General features: G+C 34.8%; 2 protein-coding genes across 14 annotated transcripts; both read left to right on the top strand.

The window, feature by feature from the left end:
- The first annotated feature begins 1,472 nt into the window (after positions 1-1,472).
- On the top strand, positions 1,473-1,919 carry LOC122275859. Its single transcript, XM_043085156.1, has one exon. It carries the CDS (start codon positions 1,473-1,475, stop codon positions 1,917-1,919), a length of 447 nt encoding a protein of 148 aa, XP_042941090.1.
- A 7,881-nt stretch (positions 1,920-9,800) lies between these two features.
- On the top strand, positions 9,801-24,875 carry LOC122277592 (ras-related protein RABC2a-like). Of its 13 annotated transcripts, none has more exons than XM_043087638.1 (7): positions 9,838-10,402; positions 15,177-15,263; positions 22,579-22,647; positions 22,853-22,918; positions 23,537-23,658; positions 24,223-24,363; positions 24,578-24,875. In XM_043087638.1, exons 1-7 carry the CDS (start codon positions 10,237-10,239, stop codon positions 24,680-24,682), a joined length of 756 nt encoding a protein of 251 aa, XP_042943572.1. In that variant the 5' UTR covers positions 9,838-10,236; the 3' UTR covers positions 24,683-24,875. The 13 variants fall into 13 exon arrangements, with proteins under 13 accessions (XP_042943578.1, XP_042943581.1, XP_042943570.1 ...); XM_043087639.1 differs by having other exon boundaries at positions 9,866-10,402; positions 24,235-24,363; XM_043087636.1 differs by having other exon boundaries at positions 9,813-10,402; positions 15,189-15,263; positions 24,223-24,875.
- The last annotated feature ends 1,515 nt before the right edge of the window (positions 24,876-26,390 follow it).

The following is a 26,390-nucleotide window of genomic DNA, read 5'->3' as shown; positions in this document are numbered from 1 at the left end:
TTTTTGATAGCTATCTGTTGGCACTCAAAGTGTTTGATGGAAGTACTTAGCCAAACCTAATTGATTTATCCAAAGAAAAATTCTGGATCCAACTGTTTAACTTGCCACTAGGAGGAATGAATCTTAGATTGGGGGAATCTATTGGCAGTTTAATAGGAAGAGTGGTAAAAGTGGACACTCAAGAAGGAAGCTTGGCGTGGGGGCGTTGCTTAAGGGTGAGGGTGGAATGTGTATTATCAAAAGCTCTGGCTAGAGGCAGAACCATAATGTTCGAAGGTAAGCAGATGTGGATTCCTATTAAGTATGAAAAATTACCTAAGATCTATTTTCGATGTGGTTGTATTTGTCATAATAAAGAAGGTTGCAGAGGTGGAGAACAAGTGGAAGGAAAGAACCAGTTTGGTTCCTGGCTGAGGACCCTTGCAACAAATAGAAAAAGAATAGAGAAAAGGGGGGAAGAAAATTCTCAGAGTGTTGAATCTAGAGGTAAGGAAGTGGAAAGTGAGGAGGAAGTGGGAAAATTAAAAGTAGTAGAGAAAAAGGAAAAAGTAGAAGAAAATGGAAAGGTTGTGGTAGAAGATAATGAGAATGAAGTGGAAAAAAAAAAGGGAGGGGAAAAGAATATGGAGGGGTTGACCATGGTAGGGGAAGGATGGGAGGATAGAGTGAATGTAAAACAAGTGCTTATAAGGGTTGAGGGAAGGGAATTAGAAGGAGTAGAAGGTGTGATGAAGGGTAGCATTGAAGATAATCCTAAGCTAAATGTAGTGGTAGCAAAGGGAAGCATTAAAAAAGAAATAAAACAACATGGTAGTGGATGGAAGAGAAGGGCAAGGGGTAGAGGAGTAGGAGGGGATCCAATAAGTTTTAATTCTTCTTTGAAAAGAGATGCAGAAAGATGTGGTTTGGAGGAAAGGGAAGATGGTGGAAGAGAAAAAAAGATAAGAATAGAAAATGAAGAGGAGGGAATGATGCTTGTTGATGAATTGGTGGAGGCTGTGAAGCAGCCCCGCCAACAGCAATGAATCTTTTATATTGGAACTGCTGAGGGCTTGGGAACCCTCGGATAGTTCAGGACCTTAGCAGTATTGTTAAGGATAAGTGTTCCAAAGTAGTTTTTCTTATTGAGACAAAAGTTAAGGGGAGTAGAGTGGAGAGGTTGAAACACAGATTGAAGATGGATGGGTGTCTGGCTGTAGATTCAGTGGATAGAAAAGGGGGTTGGGGCTATTCTGGAGAGAGAAGAAAATAGTGGAATTGATGAGCTATTCTCAATGGCATGTAAATGTCAAAATTCATGAGGATGATGGGAAAGTGTGGGTTTTTAGTGGTTTTTATGGCCATCCAGACACTGCAAAAAGAAAGTATTCTTGGGACTTATTATCAAGAATTCGACCTGAAGGGGTTTCGCATGGTGTGTAGCAGGTGATTTCAATGAAATCTTAACACAAAGTGAGAAGGAAGGGGAAAGAATGAGAGCTGAAGCTGAGATGAAAAGTTTTAGAGAAGCTTTAAAGGTGAATGAGCTGTATGACGTGGGATGTGTGGGTTCTGTTTTCACATGGAGCAATGGTCATTTTGATCTCTCTTTCACTAAAGAGAGACTTGACAGATATGTAGTGAACAATGAGTGGAGGAATATGTTTAAAGATTTTATGGTGGAAGGGTTGGTGACTAGGTGCTCTGATCACAAGCCAATGCTCATGACTGTTCTGCAATCAGAATCTTTGAGGAGAAAAAGGAAATTTATCTTTCGATTTGAGGCTAGTTGGTTGAAGGAGGAGGATTGTGGAAAAATTGTGGAAAAAATTTGGTCTGAAAGAAAACAAACTCAAGAGCCTTTGATGCAAGCTCAAAAGCTTCTCAAGCTTTGTAGTGGTTATTTAACAAGAAGCTTTAGAGATAGGGACAAGGTGTGACGCCCCCAAATTCCGTTTGGGATTAGACGGACATTTGAATCGTCGAGACATGTAACACAAGGTTACTTGCCCCCGTTCATGACATATAAGATGCAATGTTCCTAACATGCATCTAACATTATGCAATATTCGCAGCGGATAAATTATTTCTTTAGCAATACTATGCACAAAATTGAAAATATCCCAAATATTTAAAATATACTTGATATATAAAGACTCATTGAATAACTAAAATCATAACACTAGTCCAAAATGATTATGATTCAAAAAGTACTGGAGATGCAACTCCATCGTACAAGTAGTAATTTACGTTAACTACTATATTAACATTTACGTCGCATCGTCGCTCAGTCAACTGTGTCTAGTTGATCAGCTCCTGATTCTCCTTCAGATCCTGTAACAAGATCTACCATTCGGGGGGAATGGTTGTTGGGACTACCACAGTGAGATTTGATTACAAATCTTATCAAGTTAACAAAAAACTTCCACACAGGCTAATGATGCATGGATGACAGTAAAAACATAAATGCATAATTAAATTCATAAGTAATTAAAGTATAACTTGGCATACACCATAGCATAATTGACAATACTTAAATTGAAAAATGAACTGAACTTGACTTGACATGAACTTGATCTGAAACTTGACTTAACATGAAAAATACATACTCCACAGTTGTTGTGGCCCCATGTATTCTACACAAACTCGACTTAACATAAAAAATACATACTCCACAGTTGTTGTGGGCTCATATATTCTATGTGTAAATACATACTCCACAGTTGTTGTGTCCCCATGTATTATACGGAAACTTATTCTTTAACTGCTTAAATACATACTCCACAGTTGTTGTGACCCCATGTATTCTACGTGTCACAATTGCTGTGTCTCACGTATTGTATGCGTCACAATTGCTGTGTCTCACGTATTGTATGCGTCACAATTGCTGTGATCCCATATATAAGTAATCAAGATGAAACGTGACTGGAATACGAAAGGACTGAAGCTCTGACGTAACATAACGTGACTTGAACATAACTTGAAATACATGACTAACTTGAGATAGAAACATTTCGTATCATGGCATAACATATAATAGACAACATATTTAACATGACATACTTGCAACAGTGAATATTACATGACTTGACATACATGTAATATATGGCATAATTAGCATGACGTACTTGCAATGTACAATAATACATAACAGAATATATTATGTAACAGATAAAAATTGATGACAGAATAAATTCTGTATAATAGACAATTATGTGATAACTTGGCATGGCATGACATATATGATAACACACATACATACACTGTAGTTCCTTTACTTAGCACACATACACAATAGACTGCTAGTAAGTTAAAAGCTAACTTACCTCGATCTCCGCGTTTCTTATAAAACCTTAAGCACGATCACGAGAAACTGTAATTAGTGATTCTAAAAGTTAGCACTAAATCACTAATAAATTGAAACATAGAAAATACTAACTTAAAAAGTAAAATTTCTATTTTATTTTCTGCATGTAGGAAAATGACCGTTTTACCCATAACTTAAGGATTTTGCATACTAACTCCAAAAGTCACCAAAATTTACATGCCTCATGTAAATTTTATCCTCAATTCATATATCAATTTAGAAAAATTTAAAACTAATCACAACTATTAAAACTCCATAGGGCCGAAATTCTCATATGCTATTTCTATTGATTTTTGTTTCCAACTTGTTTTGATCAACCTTTTGATCTATGAGTTATAAATATGTGATCTTCAAACCAAACCATCACATGGTTTAAAAAGATGTCCTAAAACATATATAAGCTTCTAATTCAAGATCACATGGTTAAAAATTAACCAAAACATAAATTTAGCCAAGAACATCCATACTTTGGCTTATTTGAATATCTCTTTACATAAAATTTTATATCTTTGAAACTAACATCAAATATATTCAAAATAATAATATAAAATGTATATAAAATGCTTAGGATCCTCCAATAAAATTATCAAAGTCATTGGAATAGGTTTAGACCACCAAAGAGTTAAACTTTCTCAAAACAAAAACTGTTTTTCCTCTTCCAGTTTCTAAATCTAAGAAAATCTTTCATCAAAACATTTAATAATGCAAAAATCCTCAACCAATAGTCATATATACATGTTAACAATACTCCATAAAAATTTCGGACCAATATCTATCCATTAGCTTGGTCAAAAACTCCAAACTATAACATATTCTCCAGTTTATCTCCCAGAATGACCTTTCTATAGTTTACATAATATTTGACTGATCAAATGATTTTCAAATGGGACAAATAAGATATCTATGTAAACTAGACTAAAAAAGGAACAACTTATATGAAGGAGAGTTTATGATAAAACACTTACAAAAACTTTGAAATGGGTGTGCAAAAGAACTCCTAAAAGCTGTCTGAGAGAAAGTGTTTGATATTCTTTTAAAGGAACGTGTAAATGAAGATAAGTTCGTGGGTGATAGCTGGAGATGCTTATGGACGAGATAAGGAAGCTGATAAGGCTGGAGTTGAGAGTTGAGTATAGTTTTCTCCTACCCAAAATATCTATAAGAGATTATCTCAAAATATTCTATCTAATAATATCTACAAAAATCAGTTTAAGATATTTTCCAAATGTGGAGTAGACTTGGAAGAGTAAGGTGGCTAAAATCTTTCTATGTGTATTTTAAATCTCTATTCTTAAGATATTTTCCAAATGTGTATTTTGCTTAGGTGTCATGATCTCACACCTTGATTTCCTTCATAATTCCATCTAATGGTTTCTTTTTGTGCCAAGTATCTAATACTATTCATTATGTGTGGTTAAGATCTTGCCAAGTGTCCAAATAAAATTTCGCTAACCTAATTTGGACATTTCACACTGTGATTTTGAAAACAATGCGCTTAGTTGTTTACCGAGGTTACTATTCACTCCAAAAATAAACGTAATAAACTTAATACTGAAAAATCCTAAATATTCAATTAAGCCTAGTGGTGTAGACTATAATGTATTCTGACACTTCTAACTATCTCAAATAATTAAAATCGCATTTCTGGCACCATAGTGAGTGATAACACTAACTATGTTGACAGGCTAAAACCTATACGATTAGTGGATTCGTGAAAGCTTATAGAGTTTTCACGAGATTCATAAAGTCAATAGAAATTCCACAATTGAATTTATAGCAGGCTGTTACACAAGGACATGAATGTCAGTATAGAAAAGTTAACTGAAAGAATTAAGGAGCTACAAGATAGGGAAGGGCCGCAGTACATAGAAGAGATAAATGTGCTCAAAGGAGCAGTGGAAAACCTATTAGAACAAGAATATATAAGGTGGAAGCAAAGGGCAAAAGGAACTGGTACAATTCAGGGGATAAAAATACAAAGTATTTTCATGCTTGTGCTAGCCAAAGGAAGAAGAAGAGTCTCATTTATTCTGTACTTGATGCTCAGTCAGTGTTAAGAAGCAATCATGAAGAAATAGCCGAGGCCTTCAGGGCACATTTTTTTGAGGTTTATAAATCTGGAAATCCTTCTCAGAAGGCAGTAGAGAAATGTGTTTAGGAGATGGAAGGGAAGGTGACAAAAAGTATGAATAAAGAGTTGATTAAGCCTTTTTCAAGAAAGGAGGTGGAGTTAGCTTTAAAGCATATGGGACCCTACAAATCACTTGGCCCTGATGGATATAGTGCCTGCTTTTACCAGAATATGTGGAGTAGCATTGGGACTTATATCAGTGAAGTTGTTTTGAATTTTTTGAATGGGAGTAGTCGGATGGAAGAGTCTTTAAACTTTACATATGTGGCCCTAATCCCTAAGATTGTTGACTCAAAAAAAGTGGGGGATTATAGACCAATAAGCCTATGCAATGTGTTATACAAGTTAATTGCAAAAACCCTGGCAAACAGATTGAAGAAAGTCCTGAATGCTGTCATTTCCAAAAACCAAAGTGCATTTGTACCAGGGAGATTGATTGTGGATAATATCATAGTGGCTTATGAGACCTTGCATACTATGAAATGTAGACAAAGAGGAAGAATGTGAAGTATGGCTATTAAATTGGACATTGCAAAAGCATATGACAGGGTTGAGTGGCCTTTTTTAAAGAGGATAATGGAGAAGATGGGTTTTTGTGAGAGATGGATAGAATTAATAATGAACTGTGTCACTTCAATTACCTACTCAGTGCTGATAAATGGAGAACCAGGGAAGGTGATTTATCCAACTAGAGGATTAAGGCAAAGAGATCCTCTTTTCCCTTACCTTTTTCTGCTATGTGCTGAAGGTCTTAGTACCTTAATCAATGGGGCTGAAGCTAAGGGTGAGTTACAAGGAGTAGCAGTGGCAAGAGGAGGGAAAAGAGTTACACATTTGCTCTTTGCGGATGATTGTATCATTTTTGGGAAAGCTTGTTGGAAGGAATGGAGAAAAATCAGTAGTATATTGAAGAAATATGAACAAGCCTCTGGACAATGTTTAAACAAGCAGAAAACATTAATTATATTCAGCTCCAATGGAAGACATGCAGACTGGGACAAAATTGTGAAAGGTCTGGGAGGAAGGGTGCAGAACAACTGTGAGAAATACTTAGGTTTATTTACAATGGTGGGTAGATCTAAGTATAGCACTTTTAGATGCATCAAAAATCGTGTATGGCTCAAGATCAATAACTGGAAGAACAACTTCTCTCACATACAAGAAATGAGGTACTTTTAAAAGCTGTTATACAATCGATTCCTACTTATGTTATGAGTGGGTTTTCATTACCAAAAAAATTATGTAAGGAATTGGCTGCTTTGATGTCTAAATTCTGGTGGGGGCAGAGAGAAAATGAAAACAAAATAAAATGGATGAGTTGTGCTAAAATGTGAGTGTCAAAACATGATGGGTGGTTGAGATTTAGAGAGTTAGAGAGCTTTAATCAAGCTTTGCTAGCTAAACAACTATGGAGAGCTCTTAAGGATCCTTATTCAATGGCTGCAATTGTCTTGACAAACAAATATTTTAGCCAGTCAACTGTACTAGAAGCTAGGTTGGGAAATAATCCATCTTTGATATGGAGGAGTCTATGGAGCTCTTTAGAGCTTTTAAAGGATGGATTAGTTTGGATGGTGGGTAATGGGAAGTCGATCAGAATTTGGGAGGATAAATGGGTTCCAAAGCCATCATCTTACAAAGTTCAATCTCCAAGAGATGGTATGGAGGCAGATGCTAAAGTGGCACAGTTAATAGAAGAAGGGAAATGGAGGGAGGAAGCAGTAAAGTGTATGTTTAGTGAAGAAGAAGCTAAGCTGATTTGTACACTACCCATTAGCCAGACAGGAAGAGAGGATAGAATGATTTGGGCACCTGCAAAAAAAGGAATCTTTAGTGTCAAGTCTGCATATCACTTTCAACTGAGCAGAAAAAGAAGAGTAAATGGGGAGTCATCTATGGGTTATGAAGGAAGAGAGGGTTGGAAGAAATTATGGAAGCTAAACATTCAAGGAGTCACGAATATGTTTGTATGGAGGACCCTTAATAACTGCTTACCTACAAAAGGGAATCTTTTCAAAAGGAGAGTGGTAGATAACCCTTTATGTCCTACATGTGAGCAGGAGGTTGAAAATAGCTGCCATGCTATTTGGAGGTGCCCTGCTGCAGTGGATGTATGGGCTGAGGAGGGTAGCCCGGTTCAAAAATGGAGTTCAGGTGAAGTGAATATGGAGTTAATATGGAAAAACATGGTGGAGAGACTGAGTACAGAAGAAGTGGAATTAATAGCTACTGTTATGAGATGTATTTGGTTGAGGAGAAATAAATTTGTATTTGAGAAGGGCTTTAGTTGCCCAAAAGACATTCTCATATAAGCTAAGCATAATGTTACAGATTTTCAGCTTGCTCAAACCAGCAAACTAGAGAATATAAAGCTAACAAGGAGAGACACGGTAAGATGGATGGTGCCTGAGAAGGGGACTGTTAAACTTAACTGGGATGCAGCCTATGATAAAACATCTCAACAGATGGGGGCAGGGATAGTTATGCGTGACAATGAAGGGGAAGTCCCAGTATCTCTGTGTGTATCAAAGTCTAATGTTGGGTCTCCTTTTGTAGCAGAGACAGTTGCATTGTGGAGAGCTTTGACTCTGTGTGAAGAATTAAATGTATGGGAAGCTGTTTTTGAGGGGGATGCTCTGGGTGTTATTCAAGCTATTAACACAGTAAGGAGGAATCATGGGGATGGAGTGGGCAGTTGATTGAAGATATAAGAGGTATACTAGTAAATAGACCTTTATGAAAAATCTAGCATATATACAAATAAGGTAACAAACTAGCTCATTTTTTAGCTACTTTTGCTTACAATGTAAAGGAGGAACAAGTGTGGATAGAAGATGGCCCTAAGGGTTATTTTAGTTTCTTTTTACAGGATAAGAATTGTAATGACAATAGTTGATCAATAAAGGAGGTGATGTTTTGATTTAAAAAAAATATATAATTACAAGTTTTAGAAGAGAAATATTTTATTCTAATTTAATTTTTTGAAATAAAATAGAAAAAAATAGTACTATAATTTATATTACCGGCCATGCCCCTGCCTCCTTTTCCCTTGTCATTGTTTAAAAGATTGAGATTGGTTGTATTATTTCTCTTATTATATTCCCTATTTATGGAGGTAAAAGGCTAAAGCATGAGTACTTCATGCTGATGGGGCTTTATTCGTTAGTTACCTAAGGGAGGATTGGGCCTGAGTTACGGCACAAAATATTTATTTGATCTGATTTTATTTTTAAACATAATTTAAATATAAATTTTTAAATTAATTATTATAATTTTTTTAAAATTTTAAATAAAAAATAAAAAATAATCTCAACTTTTTCAAATTTTTAAATAAAAATAATATTATAAAATCTAAAAAAATACTCAATTCAAACTATCTCATTACTGTTTACAAACTATTTTATTACTATTCATAAATTTTTTTTTTTATCTCATATAATTCTTCAAACATCGTCTAAATCTTTACATGAACTCAATTAAAATATTAAGATGGGAGAAGCTATATGCCGGTCGGGTGCCAATACCCTTGTTACACCCACCAATAACGCGTTGTCATGTGAGAGGTGCACGAAACTCCATTCTACACATGCATGCATGAGAAAAAATATTCACAACATCTTCCCCTCTCTCTCCCTCCCCCAAACTCGACAACTATTCTCCCCCTTCTTTCTTGCTGTTGGAAGGTGACACTATTGATAGGATCTTTGGGTGCCATGTCCTCAACAATTGATCTAATAAATCTTCAAAGCCCATTGATGGTTTGACAATTTCTAGCTTAAGATCGCAAAGGAGAGGAAGCAAGATTTCTCTCATTTCTTCATGAATAATAATATTCTTTTTGCAGCGGACAATCAATTTTAATCCATTGGAGTGCTTGAGCTTTTTAAGAAATTGTCTCAATCTATCAAATCATAGAGCATCGCTACGAACCCATCTCTGTCAATAGATTTGGAACCCATTTAGGCAAATTTTGAAGTTGGATCTGGGTTGTCGTTTTAGCTCCCATGCTTATCCGTTCCTTTTCTATTCACAAGTGGAAGACGGCATGATAAAACTAAAGAGAATCAAGCCCATCTTTTTCTGACTTTCAGCTCCACCTTGTCTGCCTAGACTACAAATTGACAGTCTAATTTTTTTAAATGAACTCATTTGACAAAAGATGAAGCAACACTTGAGAGAGAGAGAGAGAGAGAGAGAGAGAGAGAGAGAGAGAGAGAGAGAGAGCATGTTGTTTAAATACTCTCATAGTTTTATGCTAACAAGAAGTATTAGAAAAATTCTATAAAAATGTTTCAAACCGTATTGTATGAATGGAGAAGGGGAGACTCGGGAGAGGAAATGGTTGTTGAGGAGAAGAAAAAGGAGAGGGGATAAGCGAGGGAGAGGAGAGAGATACGAGGAAATAATCTACTCAACCCCCGGTTTATTAGTCACACACCACACACCCACGTAGCAAACCCGGTCTGTAGCCCACGTCACGGTTCTTCTCTCTCACCCATCACGCTTCCCTCAGGCATCCCTCGGACTCCCATCCCTCGGACTCCTCTTCTCCCTCTGACTCGAAACGAACAACTTCTCCCTCACCCACAGCTCGTTGCAGCACCCCAGCCCCCCACAGACCACATGAAGCAACGACATCTCTTCTCCCTCACCCAGACTCTTCCCTCACCCATCACCCCTCGACGCCCCTCAACCCAATCCCTTCGTGTCTCTCACCGCTAAAACCCTAGAAGATCTCTTCTCTCCACCCCAAACAAAAATGTGTATAAATATTACAATACGTGGACCAGTTTTTTCGTCTTCCTCGTTTCACTTTCTTCCTCTTTATCCCCCCCTTCTTTTCACAGTTCTTTTTTGTACCCATTTTCTTAATTTGTTCTCTTCCTTGTCATTCCTCATAACTCGAACCATGAAGGAGGCTAATGGTAAGGTTCACTGCAACTATTTTTCTTTTTTATGTTTTCTTTTCTTTTGTTCTGTAGTCAAGTATCTGAGCTCCCTTGAAAGTTTTACAATTTATCTTGGTTGTCATTCTTGCTTATCTATATTGATTTATAGTTTAGATTTTTTTTTTTCTTTTTATGGGAGTTTCCATATGGGTCCATTATCATCACAGGCCATGACACTATTTATGTATATATTTTATTACAAGCTATGGTTCTTTAGATTTTGGGAAATTAGCTGTTAGCATTCTAGGTTTGACCTGTTCTATTTTCTGGGAGCGAATGGGTTTGAGCATGCATGGAATTATTTATACTTTTATGTTTGTTTGGTGATTTTCTTTTCTCCACACATGAATTAGAAAAATTCATGTCTCTACCTCTTTGCTTGTAGAGAAGGTTTTTCCTTACAAGAAAAGAATTTAAGTTGTTGATAGATTAACAACTGCTAGATTTTTAGTTTCTTAAAAAATAATTAAAATAAATTAAGAAACTTTTGTTGTCCAAGGTTTGAAAGAGAAATAATTTGTATATTTAGAAAGTTGTATGGTTTAGTGCAGAGAAAAATTAAATGATGGAAGGAAAAGTGGCAAAGATTAAAATAAAAAAAAAGACTCAAGCATCTGTTGGTTATCTCTTTGGAAGGAATTCTCTCGCATTGACAACAAATCTTACATTGTTGTAGCTCAAGAATGCAATAAAAGTGCATCTTGATTGCTACTAAACTACTACCAAAATCAGGTTTTGTATATGCAAATTATTTTTTGTTTCAAGCAGTGAAAGCAAAAAACTTGGCAACTGCGTATTAAAGTTCATTTCTAGTATATGCTTTTCGATTTTCTTTGCTTAATATGATGCAGTGTTAGAAATGTCAGAGGTCTGCATGCTTTCTTCTGTTAGAAATGTCAGAGATCTGCATGCTTTCTTCAATTTCTCCATTGATTATCCAGTATGTAGAAACAATTGAGATGACTACTATAAAATATTTTCCCCTATTTTGGGTTTGCATTTTAAATCAATTTCCTGTCTTTGTCCTTCTATTAACAATGGTGTCATTGGCGTCAAGAAATGCCATCAATAGTACAAAATGGAAATTTAGTCATATTTAAAACTTGAAGCTGATGAGTTTCCATCATTTGGGGGTGATGGCTCATGGTTCCTGTGATACTATTATTTTTTTTGTGAATATGAGAATATTTTTAAAATTAATTTTTTTATATTTTCGTAATTAATTAAATTATTTTTGAAACTATTATTTAAAACTATAATAAATATGAGTATGAGAGAAAGTGTAGATGATTGGAAAATTATTTATTTGATATATTAGAATAAAATATTGATAAAAATAATTTAGGGAATGAATAGTAAGTCTCCAAATATGGGGACTTACTGTTTAGTCCATAAACCTTTTCCCTAAAATAGGGATCCGGATGTAGGGGATATTTTGATCAAAACCCCAAAATAAATCCCAAATTATGGGGAATATGGTGTTTTAGGGAACCGGATGGGGATGCTCTAATCTATGTTCAGAAATTGCATAGAAGAATTGTTGTTATGTTTGTTTTGTGAACTTTTATTCCTCATATTTTAACTAGGGCTTAATGCATGTGAGACCCTGCATTTTTATATTGTTTTTTAATGCATGTACTAAGTTATCATATTTAAAACTTGAAATTCTTGAATTATATACATGGAGAAGCAATATGTCAATTCCTCATATGGGCAAATATACTTCAATTGGTAGAGGAGAAAATCTTGACAAGAAATAATGCAGTTCAGAAGAGAGAGGATGACTTATTGCTACGTGAGAATGAAGCTAAAAAAAAAAAAAGATAAACTAATAGAGAGAGAATGAGTTTCACAAGCAAGAGGACGAATTGAGAAAGCATATCACAGAGAATAGGGGTGCACCTATATTATTGTGTTTGTACTAGATCGTATCTATTGTAATAGTTTTTGGTTGGTTCATACTATAGATGTTTCATGTTACTTTTAATTGTAAATAAATGTTTTGGATCGTAACTGTATGCTATATTCTCTATGAATATAATTATGATAGCTTATTATGGATGTTAAATTTTGTGTTTGTGGGAATGGTAATGGATGTGTTAAATTGCTACATCCTCTCTGTATGATAGGAAAAATGCATTTTGATGTTCTCTAAACATGCTTACCTTGTATGCTGCAATCATTTAAGGTTCTAGGATTGAGGAGTGGTGCTATCAAGGCTCTTTTCTTGTGAGCCTTGAGGAGTGTTGTACGTACAAAGGGCCAAGAAAAAAATTGTGATTCATTGCCTTTTAGAACAAAAGCCTTTTAGAACTTGAACTCATGCTTACTCTTTCTCATAATACGATGATCAAAATCAAAGTACATTGCTAGAAACTACCCATTTAGAAATACACTATTAGTTAAAACTACCTAAAAATTAAAAACACATACACAATTAGTAGGCTGAAAATACCCATTTACAAATACACAATTACCCATTTACATACACAAATTGTACATCCCCAAAACTTTTTGGAGAGTCTAGACTATTGGAATTGTTCTTTTCCACGGGCAATCTCTGGTTGGATCTTTTGTCAAATTTGGATGTAAATTGCTGAGACCCATCATTGCCATTATTCTTATAGCCAAATAAGTCTTTCTCCATGCATGGCTACGAATGGAAGTTGTCAAAAACTGTTACAAAAAAATGAAGCAACACTTAGGATCACCATAGTCACAATAATGACACATGAAAATTTCAATATTATCTGTCTAAGTTCATTTGGAAGTAATATTATCTTTCACCATACAATGAAGTTTGATTAAAGAGTTGAGCAAACAGAATACAATAAGCAAATATAAGTTTTATAATACAACCTTTAAATTACTTCCCACTTGTGGATGCTTGAGCTTTAACTATGAGTCAAGTCTAGCAAATGGACCATAATCGAAAGCAAGGGGAAATTAGTGGAAAGTCAATGTTACCACTAATCTACCTCCGTATGTCATTTGACTTTAGTAATTTAACAATAAGGCATGACTCTAGAAAATAAAGAACAATGAAATAAAAGTATATAAATAGGATCAATTAAGGACATGACAAATCAGAAAACAATACATGCACAACATATTGTGACAGGCCAAAGCATGAAGCAAGAGGAGTGCAAATAATCCTAGTGTTGGGTGAACCAAGCATGCCAACATAACTGCAGTGAAAAGATCCAAAGCAGACTTTTCCTTCCCACACCTCCCACCATGTCATTTTCAAATAAACAAAGCATATCATACCTGAGTCAGTGAAATTAAGGTAGAAGGCCTGGGTGACCTTCCATCTTCCTCTTTGCACATCATGCTATTTCAATTGTTTGAGAACAACAATTAATATCAGATAGCGAGGGAAACATACATGCTGATCTCTCACTCAGAGAGGTGGTTTTATATTTTTTTAATCACTATCTCCCTAGTATTGGCAAATTACTAGTATATGTTTTATTTTGAAATGGTTCTTTGCCGTCTAATGCTAAAGTCATACAAAGCTTGTCATATTTTTACATGGTTTGATATTTTTTTAATCACTATCTCCCTAGTATTGGAAAATTACTAGTATATGTTTTATTTTGAAATGGTTCTTTGCCATCATTAAGACAATGCTAAAGTCATACAGAGCTTGTCATATTTTTACATCTTAGCTTTGGATTTATAACCACAGAAGGCTAAAACCGCATTGCTAGAGTGGACAATATTATAAAATATGGCATATTTGTGATCATGACATCTATATGGCATCTATATATCTTTATACATATGGCATATGGAATTTCCCAAAATAGAGATAAATCCAAGTTCAACCTCTGCAGACCAATTTTATGCTAAGGAATCAGCTCATGGCCTTATGTATGGCAAAACAAAACTTACACAACAGTCAAAAAGTGGAAAGAGATACACGAACAGAAACATGAGCACAACTTTAGCATTTCTACTTTTAACTTGTATAATGTAAGGCATACGAACAGAAAAATGCCCAAAATCTAACATGAGCACAACTATTAATATTTCTACTTTTAACTTGTCTAATGTAAGGTACACAATAGAAAAATACTCAAAATCAGAAACCTTGTCTAAAATCAACAACCAACCACAAATCCAACATACATAAAAATACAGATGATGAGTCACATTAAAAATGGAGAGATACTAAAAAATGAAATGCTTCTTTCAGTCAGTTCTTACCCTTTTCGGCAGCCTTAGATGGTGACAGAAGTAGAAGACGAACGGTAAGAATGGGGCGGGAAGAATTTAGGAGGAGGGGTGAAGCTTGGAAGGAAAATGCGAATGCAGGAGAGGGAAAGAGCAAAATTTGAATGAAAAATAAAATGGGAGGGGAGCTTAAAGCCTTAAACACAAGTTTCAGTTTCTTTTTTTTTTTAGAAAAAAAAAAATTACACGTCGGCTGGTGTATGGTAGATGAGTAACAATAGGAGGTTGGAAATGAAATTTTTTTTTATCATACATAGGACTGTTCATATGGGTCAGGTAAAAACCCACCCCGGACCGGAACCCGGATTTTTTAAATCGGCCTAATCCGGGTTGGTTACGGGTATTACATTCGGGTCTCTTTCGATCGACCCAACAAAGAAGGTAGATCTGTTATTTTTTGTTAAACATGGGATGTTTTTTTTTCCCAAGTCTTTTAGTCTTTATGTTGGTTCTTCTGTTTCTCGTTTTTGTTTTATTTTATTTTATTTTTTGTTGGTTCTTTCCCCCTAAGCTGAGACCACAGACCTTTCTCTTTCTCACGTGAAACCAGTTTGGAAAAGACCCACGCGGCACGCTCAAGATGGCTATTTCGTGAAAGGTAGTTGAGATCTTAATCTATATATATATATTTTATCGGTTTTAGCCTTGACTGCACATATACTTTGGGCTCGCCTTTTTTCTTGCTCGAGATGTTCATTTCGTGAAAGGTAGTTTAGATTTGCATGTATCTTTTTTCTTTTATGGGTTTTTTAGGGTCAAATCTGTGCTAGCATCTCTGTTCAAGTTTAGATCGGCAGTAGTTTTTTAAGAGTTTTTTTTTCCTTTGAGTACTTTGTTGATTTGGGTCTGTTTTGTTTTCATTTCTTTGTGCTTTATGCCTAGATCTAGGGTTCCTTCATTTTTTTGTTTTGATCATTGGAGTCTGCTGGGCCTTTCATTTATGAGAGTGTATTGTTATTAGTGGGTATTTTTAAAAGAAAATTTCTATTATTTACGTTACCCTTATGTTTTTGTGTATTTGTTTGGTTGCTGGGAAAATGAGGGGAAAGAAAATTTGGATAAGGGTTTCTCTCAAGAGCTATTCATGTCCTAGTTGGATAAGTGCTACGTTGAAAGTGATGCTTCAGAAGAAGAATCATACACTTAGATGTGTAAAATATTGGTAGTACTTTTGTAAAATTCACAATGATTTTGACATATTATAGGAACTTCTTATGTTGTCCACCGGTAATAGGAAAACACATCTAGTCAATTAAAAAACTGTCAATACGTCAAAATAGAGAAGAATTGGCTATTAGATCCAATTCAGCACAAGCAAAACAGCTCATAGACAAATACAACTGGAGATGAGGATAAGTTTCCAAGGGAAAAAATCTTAAGAGAAAAATACCTTCCAGCGCTAGGGTCAATACTTAATACAACTAATATCTTAAATCCATAATCGGTTCCAGCTTATAAAAAGATTGAGAAACTTGTAAGAAAGGCCTTGAACGGTTCTTAGATTATAATGGCTTTTCCAAAGGCCTTGAACTTGAACGGTTCTCAGATTATAATGGCTTTTCCTTTGCACTCCTATGCACATAACTCAGATTATAACATCCAATGCCATATTTATAATCCTAATCCTAACTAGCTGTCTTCAGCTACTCCTGGAAAATTCTGTAGCAAATCTTCTTGCTAGTTTTCAAATTTTGGACTTGACGGTCTGATTTGCCACAAAGATATCCAGCTTTATCCCAGATTGAGTTCATAACAATCTTCTTTTATATTCAGTTTTTGAACTAATAATTGTTTTGGATTTATCTGCATTAATAAGGCTTCCATGCTAGCTTATGATGATCTGGACATATATATGCATCTTTTATAGATTCTAATGGGTTTCTTTGCTTTGTAATGAGTTATCTCTTTTTGATGCCTTTACCACTTTTTGATCTATTGTTGCTCGAGAGAGAGCACTTGTAAATATTACGATCATTGTTATGCTATTTTGTGTTGAAAATGAAATTCCAAGGTTAATTTCTGTTCTAGTGGCTTTGGGATGCTTTCCTTTATTTCTATATTAGTGATGGACCTCACAGACTATCAAGAGTCGTTTCTAAGTTATAGGTAATAAACTTCCACTAAAACTTTGACTTATTTAAATATATCGGTTAACATTCATTTAATAACATAATGAGGGAGTAGATGATAATAGGCATGCTTTCAAAATTATATGTTGTAGTGGTTTTAATTTTTATTTGATGACTTAATAGGGGAGCGATCGATGTGCTGGACAGGAGAAAAGCTCCATGCTTCCAAAGTTCTATATTAAAATTTTATTTCACTGTGATGTCTAGTTGCTTTTTATTCATTAAAAGAACTGCATTTTCAATACCAAGAGGAAATGGATGCACAACTTGTCTCTTTAGAATAGCATGGTAAATCCATTGCAGTTGTTCAAACTGGATGCACAGTTTTTCATTTCTCCGAGTATGGTGCACTTTTGTGTGTGTGACTATGTGTATGTGTCTCTGCAATTTAACCTTTGCTCCATACTTCAAGTAAACACTAAAAAATAGAATACGAGTTTCAGGATTCCATGTTAATGTCTCTTCTTTGATTCTTGTTTTGCAGTCTGATGGGTTGTCATATGCTGTTGTTCGTGGTCCTTTTCACTAGATTCAAGCATATTTTAAGCATTACTTTTGACTAATTGTATTCTGAATGTGTTTTTCCATATTTGTTTTGTTATTTTGTTTGTTAATCAAGTGGGTGTTTGTAACTTTTATAGTATTACATCATTTATATGGTTGATTTGGATCTTGCTAATTGTTATAAAAATGACAAAACGTGATCAATTTATATTCATAATCACATAATCAGAGTGGCTACAATATAACCAATATAACACAGGTTAAAAAAAAAAAAAGTAAAAAAAAAAAAAAAAACAGGTTCAATCCGGAACCTGAAATCCGGGTTTTTCAAAACCTGGATACATTCGGGTTTCGGATCAGATCTAACCCGGCTTAACCTGGCCTAGATTTGAGACTCGGGTTTCGGTCTAAGTGTACCCGATTTCTCGAGTTGGAACTCGGATGAACAGTCCTAATCATACATGCGAGTGTAGAATTGAGGTTTCTGTACCTCCTACATGGCAAAGCAATATTAGCCGGTGTAAAAATTGGAAAAGCACTCGTCCGCCCTAGAGTTTTTTCCTATTGGGATATCATTAACGTCTATCGACTAGTCTTCTTGAGATATCATATTCTATATCGGTTGTTGAGATTGTACTTCAAAAACGACAAAATGAGTGTCAGTCAAATTTGATCTTTTATTTTTTATTTATTTTTTATTTTTTATTTTTAAGGATCCTACACATTGCATAACTTAGGTCTGTTTGAAACTTAAAAAGATACTGAGATCATCTCAGTTTGCTCTAATTTTAAATTGAATCTAACATCTAATCATCTAACTTACAAATTACTAAATATCACTAAATTCAAAATCTTTTTACACGTAAGACCCACAATGTTTTCAACTCAATACTTCTTCTTTACATGTAAAATCTAAAAACTTTTCAACTTTTTATAAATGTATCTAAACTCATCTTAACATCCAAACACATTTTAAATAAACTCCACAAAACTCATTTCATTATCTCAACTTATTACTATTTATAAAGAAGTCAACTCAACGTGAAATCACGCCTTTATATATCAAACAAGTTGAGTTAAATGCAGAGTAATTACGAGCTGTATAAGGGTAATAGTGGGCAGAATCTTCAAGTTGTATTGTAAGTATTGTCAAATATTTTAATCCCTAGGGATTGACTCAAGTGGTAAAGGTCTTAGATTTAGAGGTGTGTTCTCCTTAGATATAAGGTTTAAATCTCCTCAAGTGCAAACAATCTCTAGGAATCATCAGATTATATGAATTTTTCCTTTAATTATATGATATGCACTTACAGAAAACTCATTGTTGATGGACTTATGCATTCCTAAAATTAGTCGGAATGTTGTTCTTGGACACACGTACCAATAAAAAAAAAATATTGTCAAATGGTCTAAAGTCAGCCCCCACCTCAGCACATCTCAAATGTTGGTTGTTAGAGTGAATTTGATTATGTTCTCATGGTTAATTAGTTTTCTCTCGAAGCACATCCATTATTCAATTTACTTTCATACCTTTCGCACTCCGGTATTCACTAGTGCGACTAATAATATGGCACAACATTTGAAATAGAAAACATCAAAGCGAGTGATTTATCGAAGAATACACTGCCAGTCTTATCAATAACTTTGTTCCGATCGTCCCAAGCAGAGGGAAATATTAATATAAGAGGTCCGATGAGATTCGAGAGCAGTCGCCAGAAACCTTGAGCTATACATCATGGGTTGGGTAGAAGAAACAACCACACATCCATTGGACGCAAGAAAGATGTATCAGGTAACCTTGGCTTGTTAGTTCTGCTCATCCTTCATTGTCTGAAAATTCGAAGGTTAGCACTGGTGGCTAATAATTTGTATGGGGTAACCTTTCAACTCTCACTTGTAAAAATATATCCATTGAATAATGGTAAACTCTGCAAGAATCAATATGGTACATTACCATTATAAATTGGTAAAATCATGGTACCCAACATTTTTTAGGGGAAAAAAAGCTCCAACAATGTTCATTTTCGGGAGCTACTAAAAGTAAGCTTATCCTATAAACCGGTAGCAATGGTTGGGACCCAGAAAGCCTACGCAAGATGATGTCGTGGTGAGCTTCTACGTTTAACTTGCCATCTAATTAAGAAATGGGGGGGCATTCATAATTGAAGGAAGCAGCAGCCTGCTGGGGTCCCGCAGAATAATTAAGACAAATCCACCTACAAACACACCAAAGATGTAATCTTGTTCAGAGGCGCGCACGCAGAAGCACAGTATCAACCAGTGAAGATTCTAAAACCTGAAAATCTTAAACATGCAACCTTTTTATAACTTTTTATACAACTATACCATTTTTTGTAAGAGTTAAAAAACATACTTTCTGAGCATATCATTCTCACACATGCAGAACAATTATTTTCATTAACACAAACCTGCACACTAGATACATGTTCAACAAAATGGCCCTTAGGGATAGACTTGACGTAGCCGAGGTGGTTGCCCATGAAACAGGGATCTTTGGTGAGATCGATGGTCTCAAGTGCATGCCTACAGAGACGATCATGCTGGTTGATATAAGGCTTCTTGCCGCCCTCGCCTACGAACCACAGTCCCTGTCCATTCCGCAAGCGTCGTCGATCGAGACCAATGCTCGGTAGGTCCTCCCTCTGTCTCTGTCTCTCATATAGTTAAAGAAAAATCTAGTTGCAAACATAATTGTGTACTAATATGTGCACTAATGTAACGTGATTGGTCAAAAAGTAGATTTTATCAAAAACAATGCTAATTTAAATTTTGAATGTGAATGAATCAATATTAGTACGCAGATTAGTGCGCAAATTTGTTTATATGAAGCAAAACTCTATAGTTAATTTGGTTGAAGCTTAAGCTTGAGTGGGTCCAACATCAGTGAAGGTCGGTGCGCTTAGCCTGATCGCTATATAAAAAAGAAAAATGGTTGTATGATTATTAAATATATCCACCAAATATATTTATTTTTATATTTTTTTAATATTTAAGAAGGTGATTATTAGTAAATTTTTATTTTTTTTTATTTTTTTCTTAATAGTTAATGATGTTAAAAAATAATTAAAGAAAAAAAACTCATTTATTAGTGAACACATTTAGTAGTTACCCTAACATTGTCTTATAAAAAATGCCTTTAGGTTCTTAGCCTTTTCTTGCCCAACCCAATTCAGGAGCAAAATACGGGTCGTACATGTCAGGTTCATTATGTATATAATAGAGTTTCTTAAACCAGGCAAATTAGGAAAAAAAATTAAAAATAGAAAGTGAGACTACTTTTTTTTTTTGATAAGAAGGGGGATATGCGGGGTTGAACAATGAATGGTGTCCCTTTTTCATGTTTTAGGAGTAGTTCGTTAATGTTGCACTAATCCACTATTCATCTAAGGCACTTGTTTTGGTCCTAGACATCCATTACATACGTTCCTAATCTGCTTGTGCCACAACTTGCGCACTTTTACTACACTATAATGTAGTGAGGTGGGAAGAAACAAATCCCACGTGTAGAAGTGATCTCCTTTTTAAGACTATTCCAATTTTGTAGTCAACAACCTTAGTTCATTCGTACGGGTGATTTGTTTGCTTGTTCGGTTGGTGATGCTCTGATGGCGATGTCGACTGCCTTCACCTCGGTAATATCAATTCCTTTTATTCTAAGGAAAGCAATGCATCACAATGCTATACATTTAAAAAGAAACGAGGGAAATGAATCAGCTCACCACCGTCCCCTAACTGATCTACGTTGGCCTGCTGGACCGACAGGCTCACCTAACAAAAATGTCTTCATGGAAGGTGAAAGCCATATCAGATAAAATTTCTAAAGATTGTGGCCACAAAATAGGATTGGAGCAGCAGCTCACAGACAAGCCTGCAAATATTGAGTTTAAGCATAAAACAAGCTAATGATAATGGAGCACCTTCTTGTCTAGCTATTTGATAATAATGGGGTCACATCTTTGTTAACAAACAATCAAGGTTCCTCTTCACCTGGTGGGGCAGGAAGTTTGGACACAAACATGTGTTTTTTTTCGTTTTGTGGAATGTTTTTATGTTTCTGCTAATTATTTATGCTTTTTTGCAAACAGAGTATCGACATTAAAAATAAATAAAAAAATAAAGTCACCAATTAAAATTCCGTTCATACTGGTTCATTTACCCCCACAAACAGAGGGGGGGATGAACCGCGAAAATGGAATGGAATAGCATCATCATCTTAGAATAAGAGACACAGGAGAAAAAGAGAGGAATAAATACGTTGGAATGGTTTGGTTGTCAGAGGTGTTGTCCAGATAGCCGTTTTCTTTAACTTCCCACTTTCTCTGTCCCAAGGGCCAAGATGCCCCCATTATTATACTCTTAGCTTTCCTCCTTTTGGTCTGTATCTCGCCCCAACCTTATAAACATTTCTTTCGCTCTTCCTTTTAGGCAGAGAGAGACGCGCAGAAAAAGCACTAATCCTCTGAAACACGCGTATACAGAGAGAGAAGGTAGATACACAATCTTGTGTCTGAGGACTAATGGGTTCGTCTTCGGGTCAGAGCAGCGGCAGCTACGATCTCTCATTCAAGATCTTACTGATCGGAGATTCCGGCGTTGGAAAAAGCAGTATCCTTGTCAGCTTCATCTCCAACACCGTCAAAAACCTTTCACCCACCATTGGTGCTTTCTTTTTACTATTATTGTTGTTGTTTTTTAAGTTAACTTTCACCTCTGTTATGTCCAAAGATACTAATTTTAAGTTCTGCTGGGTTGAGTTCTCTACTTTTCTTGGGTATTCAGTGAATGGAGATTTAAAGATTTGCGATGAAGCTAATTTGGTTTCTCTCGTTCCACGATTTCCTAAGAACCAAACAGAGTCCAAAATTGTTGGATCTACGACCAGATTCTTCAAAACTTTGGTTTTCTCCAATTTCTAGATTAGTACAGAATTATATATAACTCGGTTGTTTGGAGTGTTTGGTTTAGCTGCTCTACAATTTGACTACATGAGGCTCGTCAAAAGGGATCAAGTTTATTAATTTCTCGAGTTTTTGGATTTTAAAAAGCGTAATCCTTCAAAAAATGGGAGTTTTTTTGGATTTTAAAAAGTTTATTAATGAGTATGTATGATTATGTACCTTCGTTTACCTATTAAAAAATTATGTATGATTATATCCCTTCATTTTTAATTAATCAGTGCAACCATTTCTAATTTTCTACGCATTTTGAAGGACTGAGTAGCTTAAGTGGTCTATAAATAGAAGTTCTTATTATGTGTAGGCGTGGATTTTAAAATCAAGCTGCTCACCGTTGGTGGGAAGAAATTGAAGCTCACAATTTGGGACACTGGTAAGCTGTGGCAGTGGTGCATTCTCTCACTGTATGCTTCCAATTTCAAATCTACAACATATCTGCCTAATGTGAAAGATCCCAGCAAGATTTCGCTCCCATCCTTTCCCATTTTAGCCAACTTGTCAAATAAAAAGAAACAAAAATTTCAGGAAATTTTTTGGTCGAGATAAAGCCATCCACTGACTCTAGGTCTCTATTGCAGCTGGACAGGAGAGGTTCAGGACATTAACAAGCTCTTATTTTAGAGGTGCCCAAGGGATCATTCTTGGTATGCTAGCAACAACAATGTATTCTTAAAATCATGCAAGGAAATATCAACTTTATTAAACTGGTGTATGGATGAATCTTTGTTTTAGTACACCTGCTACTATTCCTCCCATTTGAGATCATATGTGTTATAGCCAAAGTAGAAGAGCGATCTTGGTGTCACAATCATGAATTTTGCAACATCACTTGTCCTTTCACTTGCAAAGTTAACTTTTGTAGTGTTTTTTTGAAAAAATTCTGAGGAAATCAGGGCAGAGATGCTTTTATACAAAGCTGAATAAAATTAATGTGTATTGTCTCAAGCATGATCTTCTAGACACTGTTCTTTAATTTGTTGTTTTCGTAACTCTTTTTCGTATTCAGATATAGGATATAAAATTCACTGTTGCTGGAAAGTAAATTACAAACCCAATAGGTGTTAAGGAAAGGGAATGCTTAATTAAATGATCCTGCCATGCTTAAAACTAATATTTGTGATTTTTATCGTAAACATTAGATTCAGTTCTCTCTCCAATATTTTTTCTGCTATTGGCTTGTTGACTTTGTTCCTAACCTTTCAATAATCTATATTCTCATAATTTTAATAGAGATATTCCTGATTTATTCTCTTTTATTTTAGTTTATGATGTTACGCGTAGAGACACCTTTACAAACTTATCAGATGTATGGGCTAAAGAAGTGGAACTCTATTCGACTAATCAAGACTGTGTCAAGATGCTTGTTGGGAATAAAGTTGATATGGTAAGTTTAATATTCTCCATATCTTACTTATGAAATAAAATAAAAAATCCTCCATACCTTACACATTCTGCCAGTAAGTTTACAGAAACTTGGCTACACACTCTTTCTGAAATGACTTTTAATGTTGAACTTCTTAGCTAATATATCTCATTTTACATTAATATTACTTCAGAAAAAAGAAAGTAATGTCTCGTTTTATGTGTAACAATGGATACTCGTGTTATATCCCCTTGCTTCTTGAAATATGCCATGAATTTTCATATTTATAGTGAGCTGTTCTTGGCATATTGTGAAGGTATGTGGTAAATTGCAGGGGTATCTCCAAGAGTGCGTTTTTGCTCATCAATTTCATTGTTCTTTATTTTCTTTTGTAAATCCCTTATTCTGCTGAGTCACCATTTACTATGCGACTTTTTCCTCAGTTTTTAGCAGTCTATGGTTCCCTTTCAACTGTTATAAAAAACTTCATGTGATTATTTGAAAACTTGATCATTACTTGTAAACTAAATTTTCTAATAGAAAGCTCTCAATTTATTTACTTAGTAGCTATAACGGCTGATATAGACGTGGTTCCAGGCCTCTGAAAGGGTTGTAACTAGAGAGGAGGGAATTGCACTAGCAAAAGAGCTCGGATGTTTGTTCATTGAATGTAGTGCTAGAACAAGAGAAAATGTGGAACAATGCTTTGAAGAACTTGCGTTGAAGGTAATGCTTATGCTATTTGACATTCCGTTGATCCATGCAATCACTTTTTGGTGGAGCTATGGTTTGGCTGGCAGCCGTTGGTTGGAACCCCCTAATTATGAGGGGAATGGTCGAGTGGGGAAGGGTTGAACAAGGCTTGCCCAAAACTATGATTGCCATAAGTATGATTTGGCCATTTATTTTCATTTTTAACGAATTTGAGATCATTTTACAGATAATGGAGGTTCCTAGTCTTTTAGAAGAAGGGTCAGCAAAAAAGAGAGACATTTTGAACCCTAAACCGGAAAACCAAGCACGTCCAAACAATGGTTGTTGCTAATGCCTCCAAACAGTCAAGACTCACTTCTCATGAACGGATCTTGTACATGTTAATGAAATATTGGCACTCGGATAACATGTATTAGCTTGTGTAAATCGTTTGTTTTTTTTTTCTTCCTTAAAATAATATCAGCCGAAAACAGATACTATATGGATTTGCAATGGTTGAGCTGTCGTAGTTATTCAGTCCACAATGCAGCTAAGAGCAATTTCAATTTTTAGCACTTCACTGCCCCTATTCCTAGGCGACTTGCTCATCAGACCCAACTGCCGTGCTGCCAATATCAGTTGACATATGATACGGTACTCCAAATGAGAATTTGGGTTAAAAACTTCCACCTTTTTATATAAAAATAATAATAATTAATGAATTCTCATTTGGGTTAAAAACTTCCACCTTTTTATATAAAAATAATAATAATTAATGAATCATAAATTATATCGTAAAATTATTTTTATTATAATGTTTCATATGAAATCATATCGGTCCGTGTATTTATTTATAAGCAAAGATGTAGCCAGGATTATAAGTTTAGAGGGGTCCAATACTTTTTGGTCTAGAATAAATAGTTTTAACGAAGTGATAAAAAAAAAAAAACTATGTTAAAAAAGAAAAGAAATAAATATATGAATTACAAATTTGTATTTTTCCATGAATAAGGGTAATTTTATATCTAAGTTTTTCATGTATTGCACTTAAAATGTGAGGTTGAACTATGTAAACGATCTATTAGAAATTATATATATATATATATATATATATATATATAAAAGGTAATATTTGTAAATCATAAACTAAGTTTGTATTTCACTAAATAATGTATATCAGTAACATATAGTTTAAAAAATTTAAGTTTCGAAATTATATACCACATTGTTAACTATTCAATGGTGTAAGGATTTTGGTTAAATATATTTCACTCATATAATTACAAGTTTTAAAAGAGATATTATCACTATAGAAATAATTTATTCTAATTTAATGTTTTGAAATAAAATAGGAAAAAATAGTACTATTATTTATATTACCGGCCATGCCCCTCCTCTTTTTCCCTTGTCATTGTTTATGAGATTGAGATTGGTTGTATTATTTCTCTTTCTTTTCTTTTTTTTCTTTTTTTAAGAAAGATGATAGTATCTTAATTTTATTGATAATTCTCACTTGTGACGAAGGAAAACCGTGATTACAACCTGAGACTTAGGGGTTACAAATATTAAAAAATGACCAAACCCAAGTCTAAAAAAAAAAAAAAAAATCTTAGAAACTCAACCACAATACAATTGCCACGAAGAATACAAGAAATTAAGAATAAAGCAAACAACCTGCAAGAAAAAAACAGCACATGCATATAATAAGATAAGAATTAACCAACTGTAGAATTAAAATATACTTGATGAGGAAAACCTCAAATAAGTAAGACCAATTATGTCTAAGCAAAGAAAAACTCTTAATTTACTAATAAACGAAACTTGGTCACCAAACCAATCCAAAGTTAAACCCTTGCACCCAGAAAAATTGACACTACGATATCCATAGATAAGAGAGACCGAGTTTATCCATGTAGAGAAGACCTCATAATTTGCTGGGAACCATATTGCCATCACCATACCAATCCATGTTAGCACCTGCTTAGCAAGAAAATCAGCTATAACATTTCCTTCAAGAAAAATATGTCTCGCTCTATATTCTATGGAAACAAGGTAACCAT

This window comes from Carya illinoinensis, chromosome 9 (assembly GCF_018687715.1).
Source record: "Carya illinoinensis cultivar Pawnee chromosome 9, C.illinoinensisPawnee_v1, whole genome shotgun sequence".
NCBI lineage: Eukaryota > Viridiplantae > Streptophyta > Magnoliopsida > Fagales > Juglandaceae > Carya > Carya illinoinensis.
The sequence above is the reverse complement of the archived record's forward strand: the minus strand, read 5'-3'. Positions and strand labels throughout refer to the sequence as shown.

What these genes read in the sequence shown, in the direction of transcription:
- LOC122277592 (XM_043087634.1), top strand. Translation starts at nt 10,237, where the DNA reads ATGTGTATAAATATTACAATACGTGGACCAGTTTTTTCGTCTTCCTCG. An exon ending in AGATGGCTATTTCGTGAAAG is followed by an intron (nt 15,264 to 22,578) that starts GTAGTTGAGATC and finishes TATTATGTGTAG; the next exon opens with GCGTGGATTTTAAAATCAAG. An exon ending in GCTCACAATTTGGGACACTG is followed by an intron (nt 22,648 to 22,852) that starts GTAAGCTGTGGC and finishes TCTCTATTGCAG; the next exon opens with CTGGACAGGAGAGGTTCAGG.
- LOC122275859 (XM_043085156.1), top strand. Translation starts at nt 1,473, where the DNA reads ATGAGAGCTGAAGCTGAGATGAAAAGTTTTAGAGAAGCTTTAAAGGTG.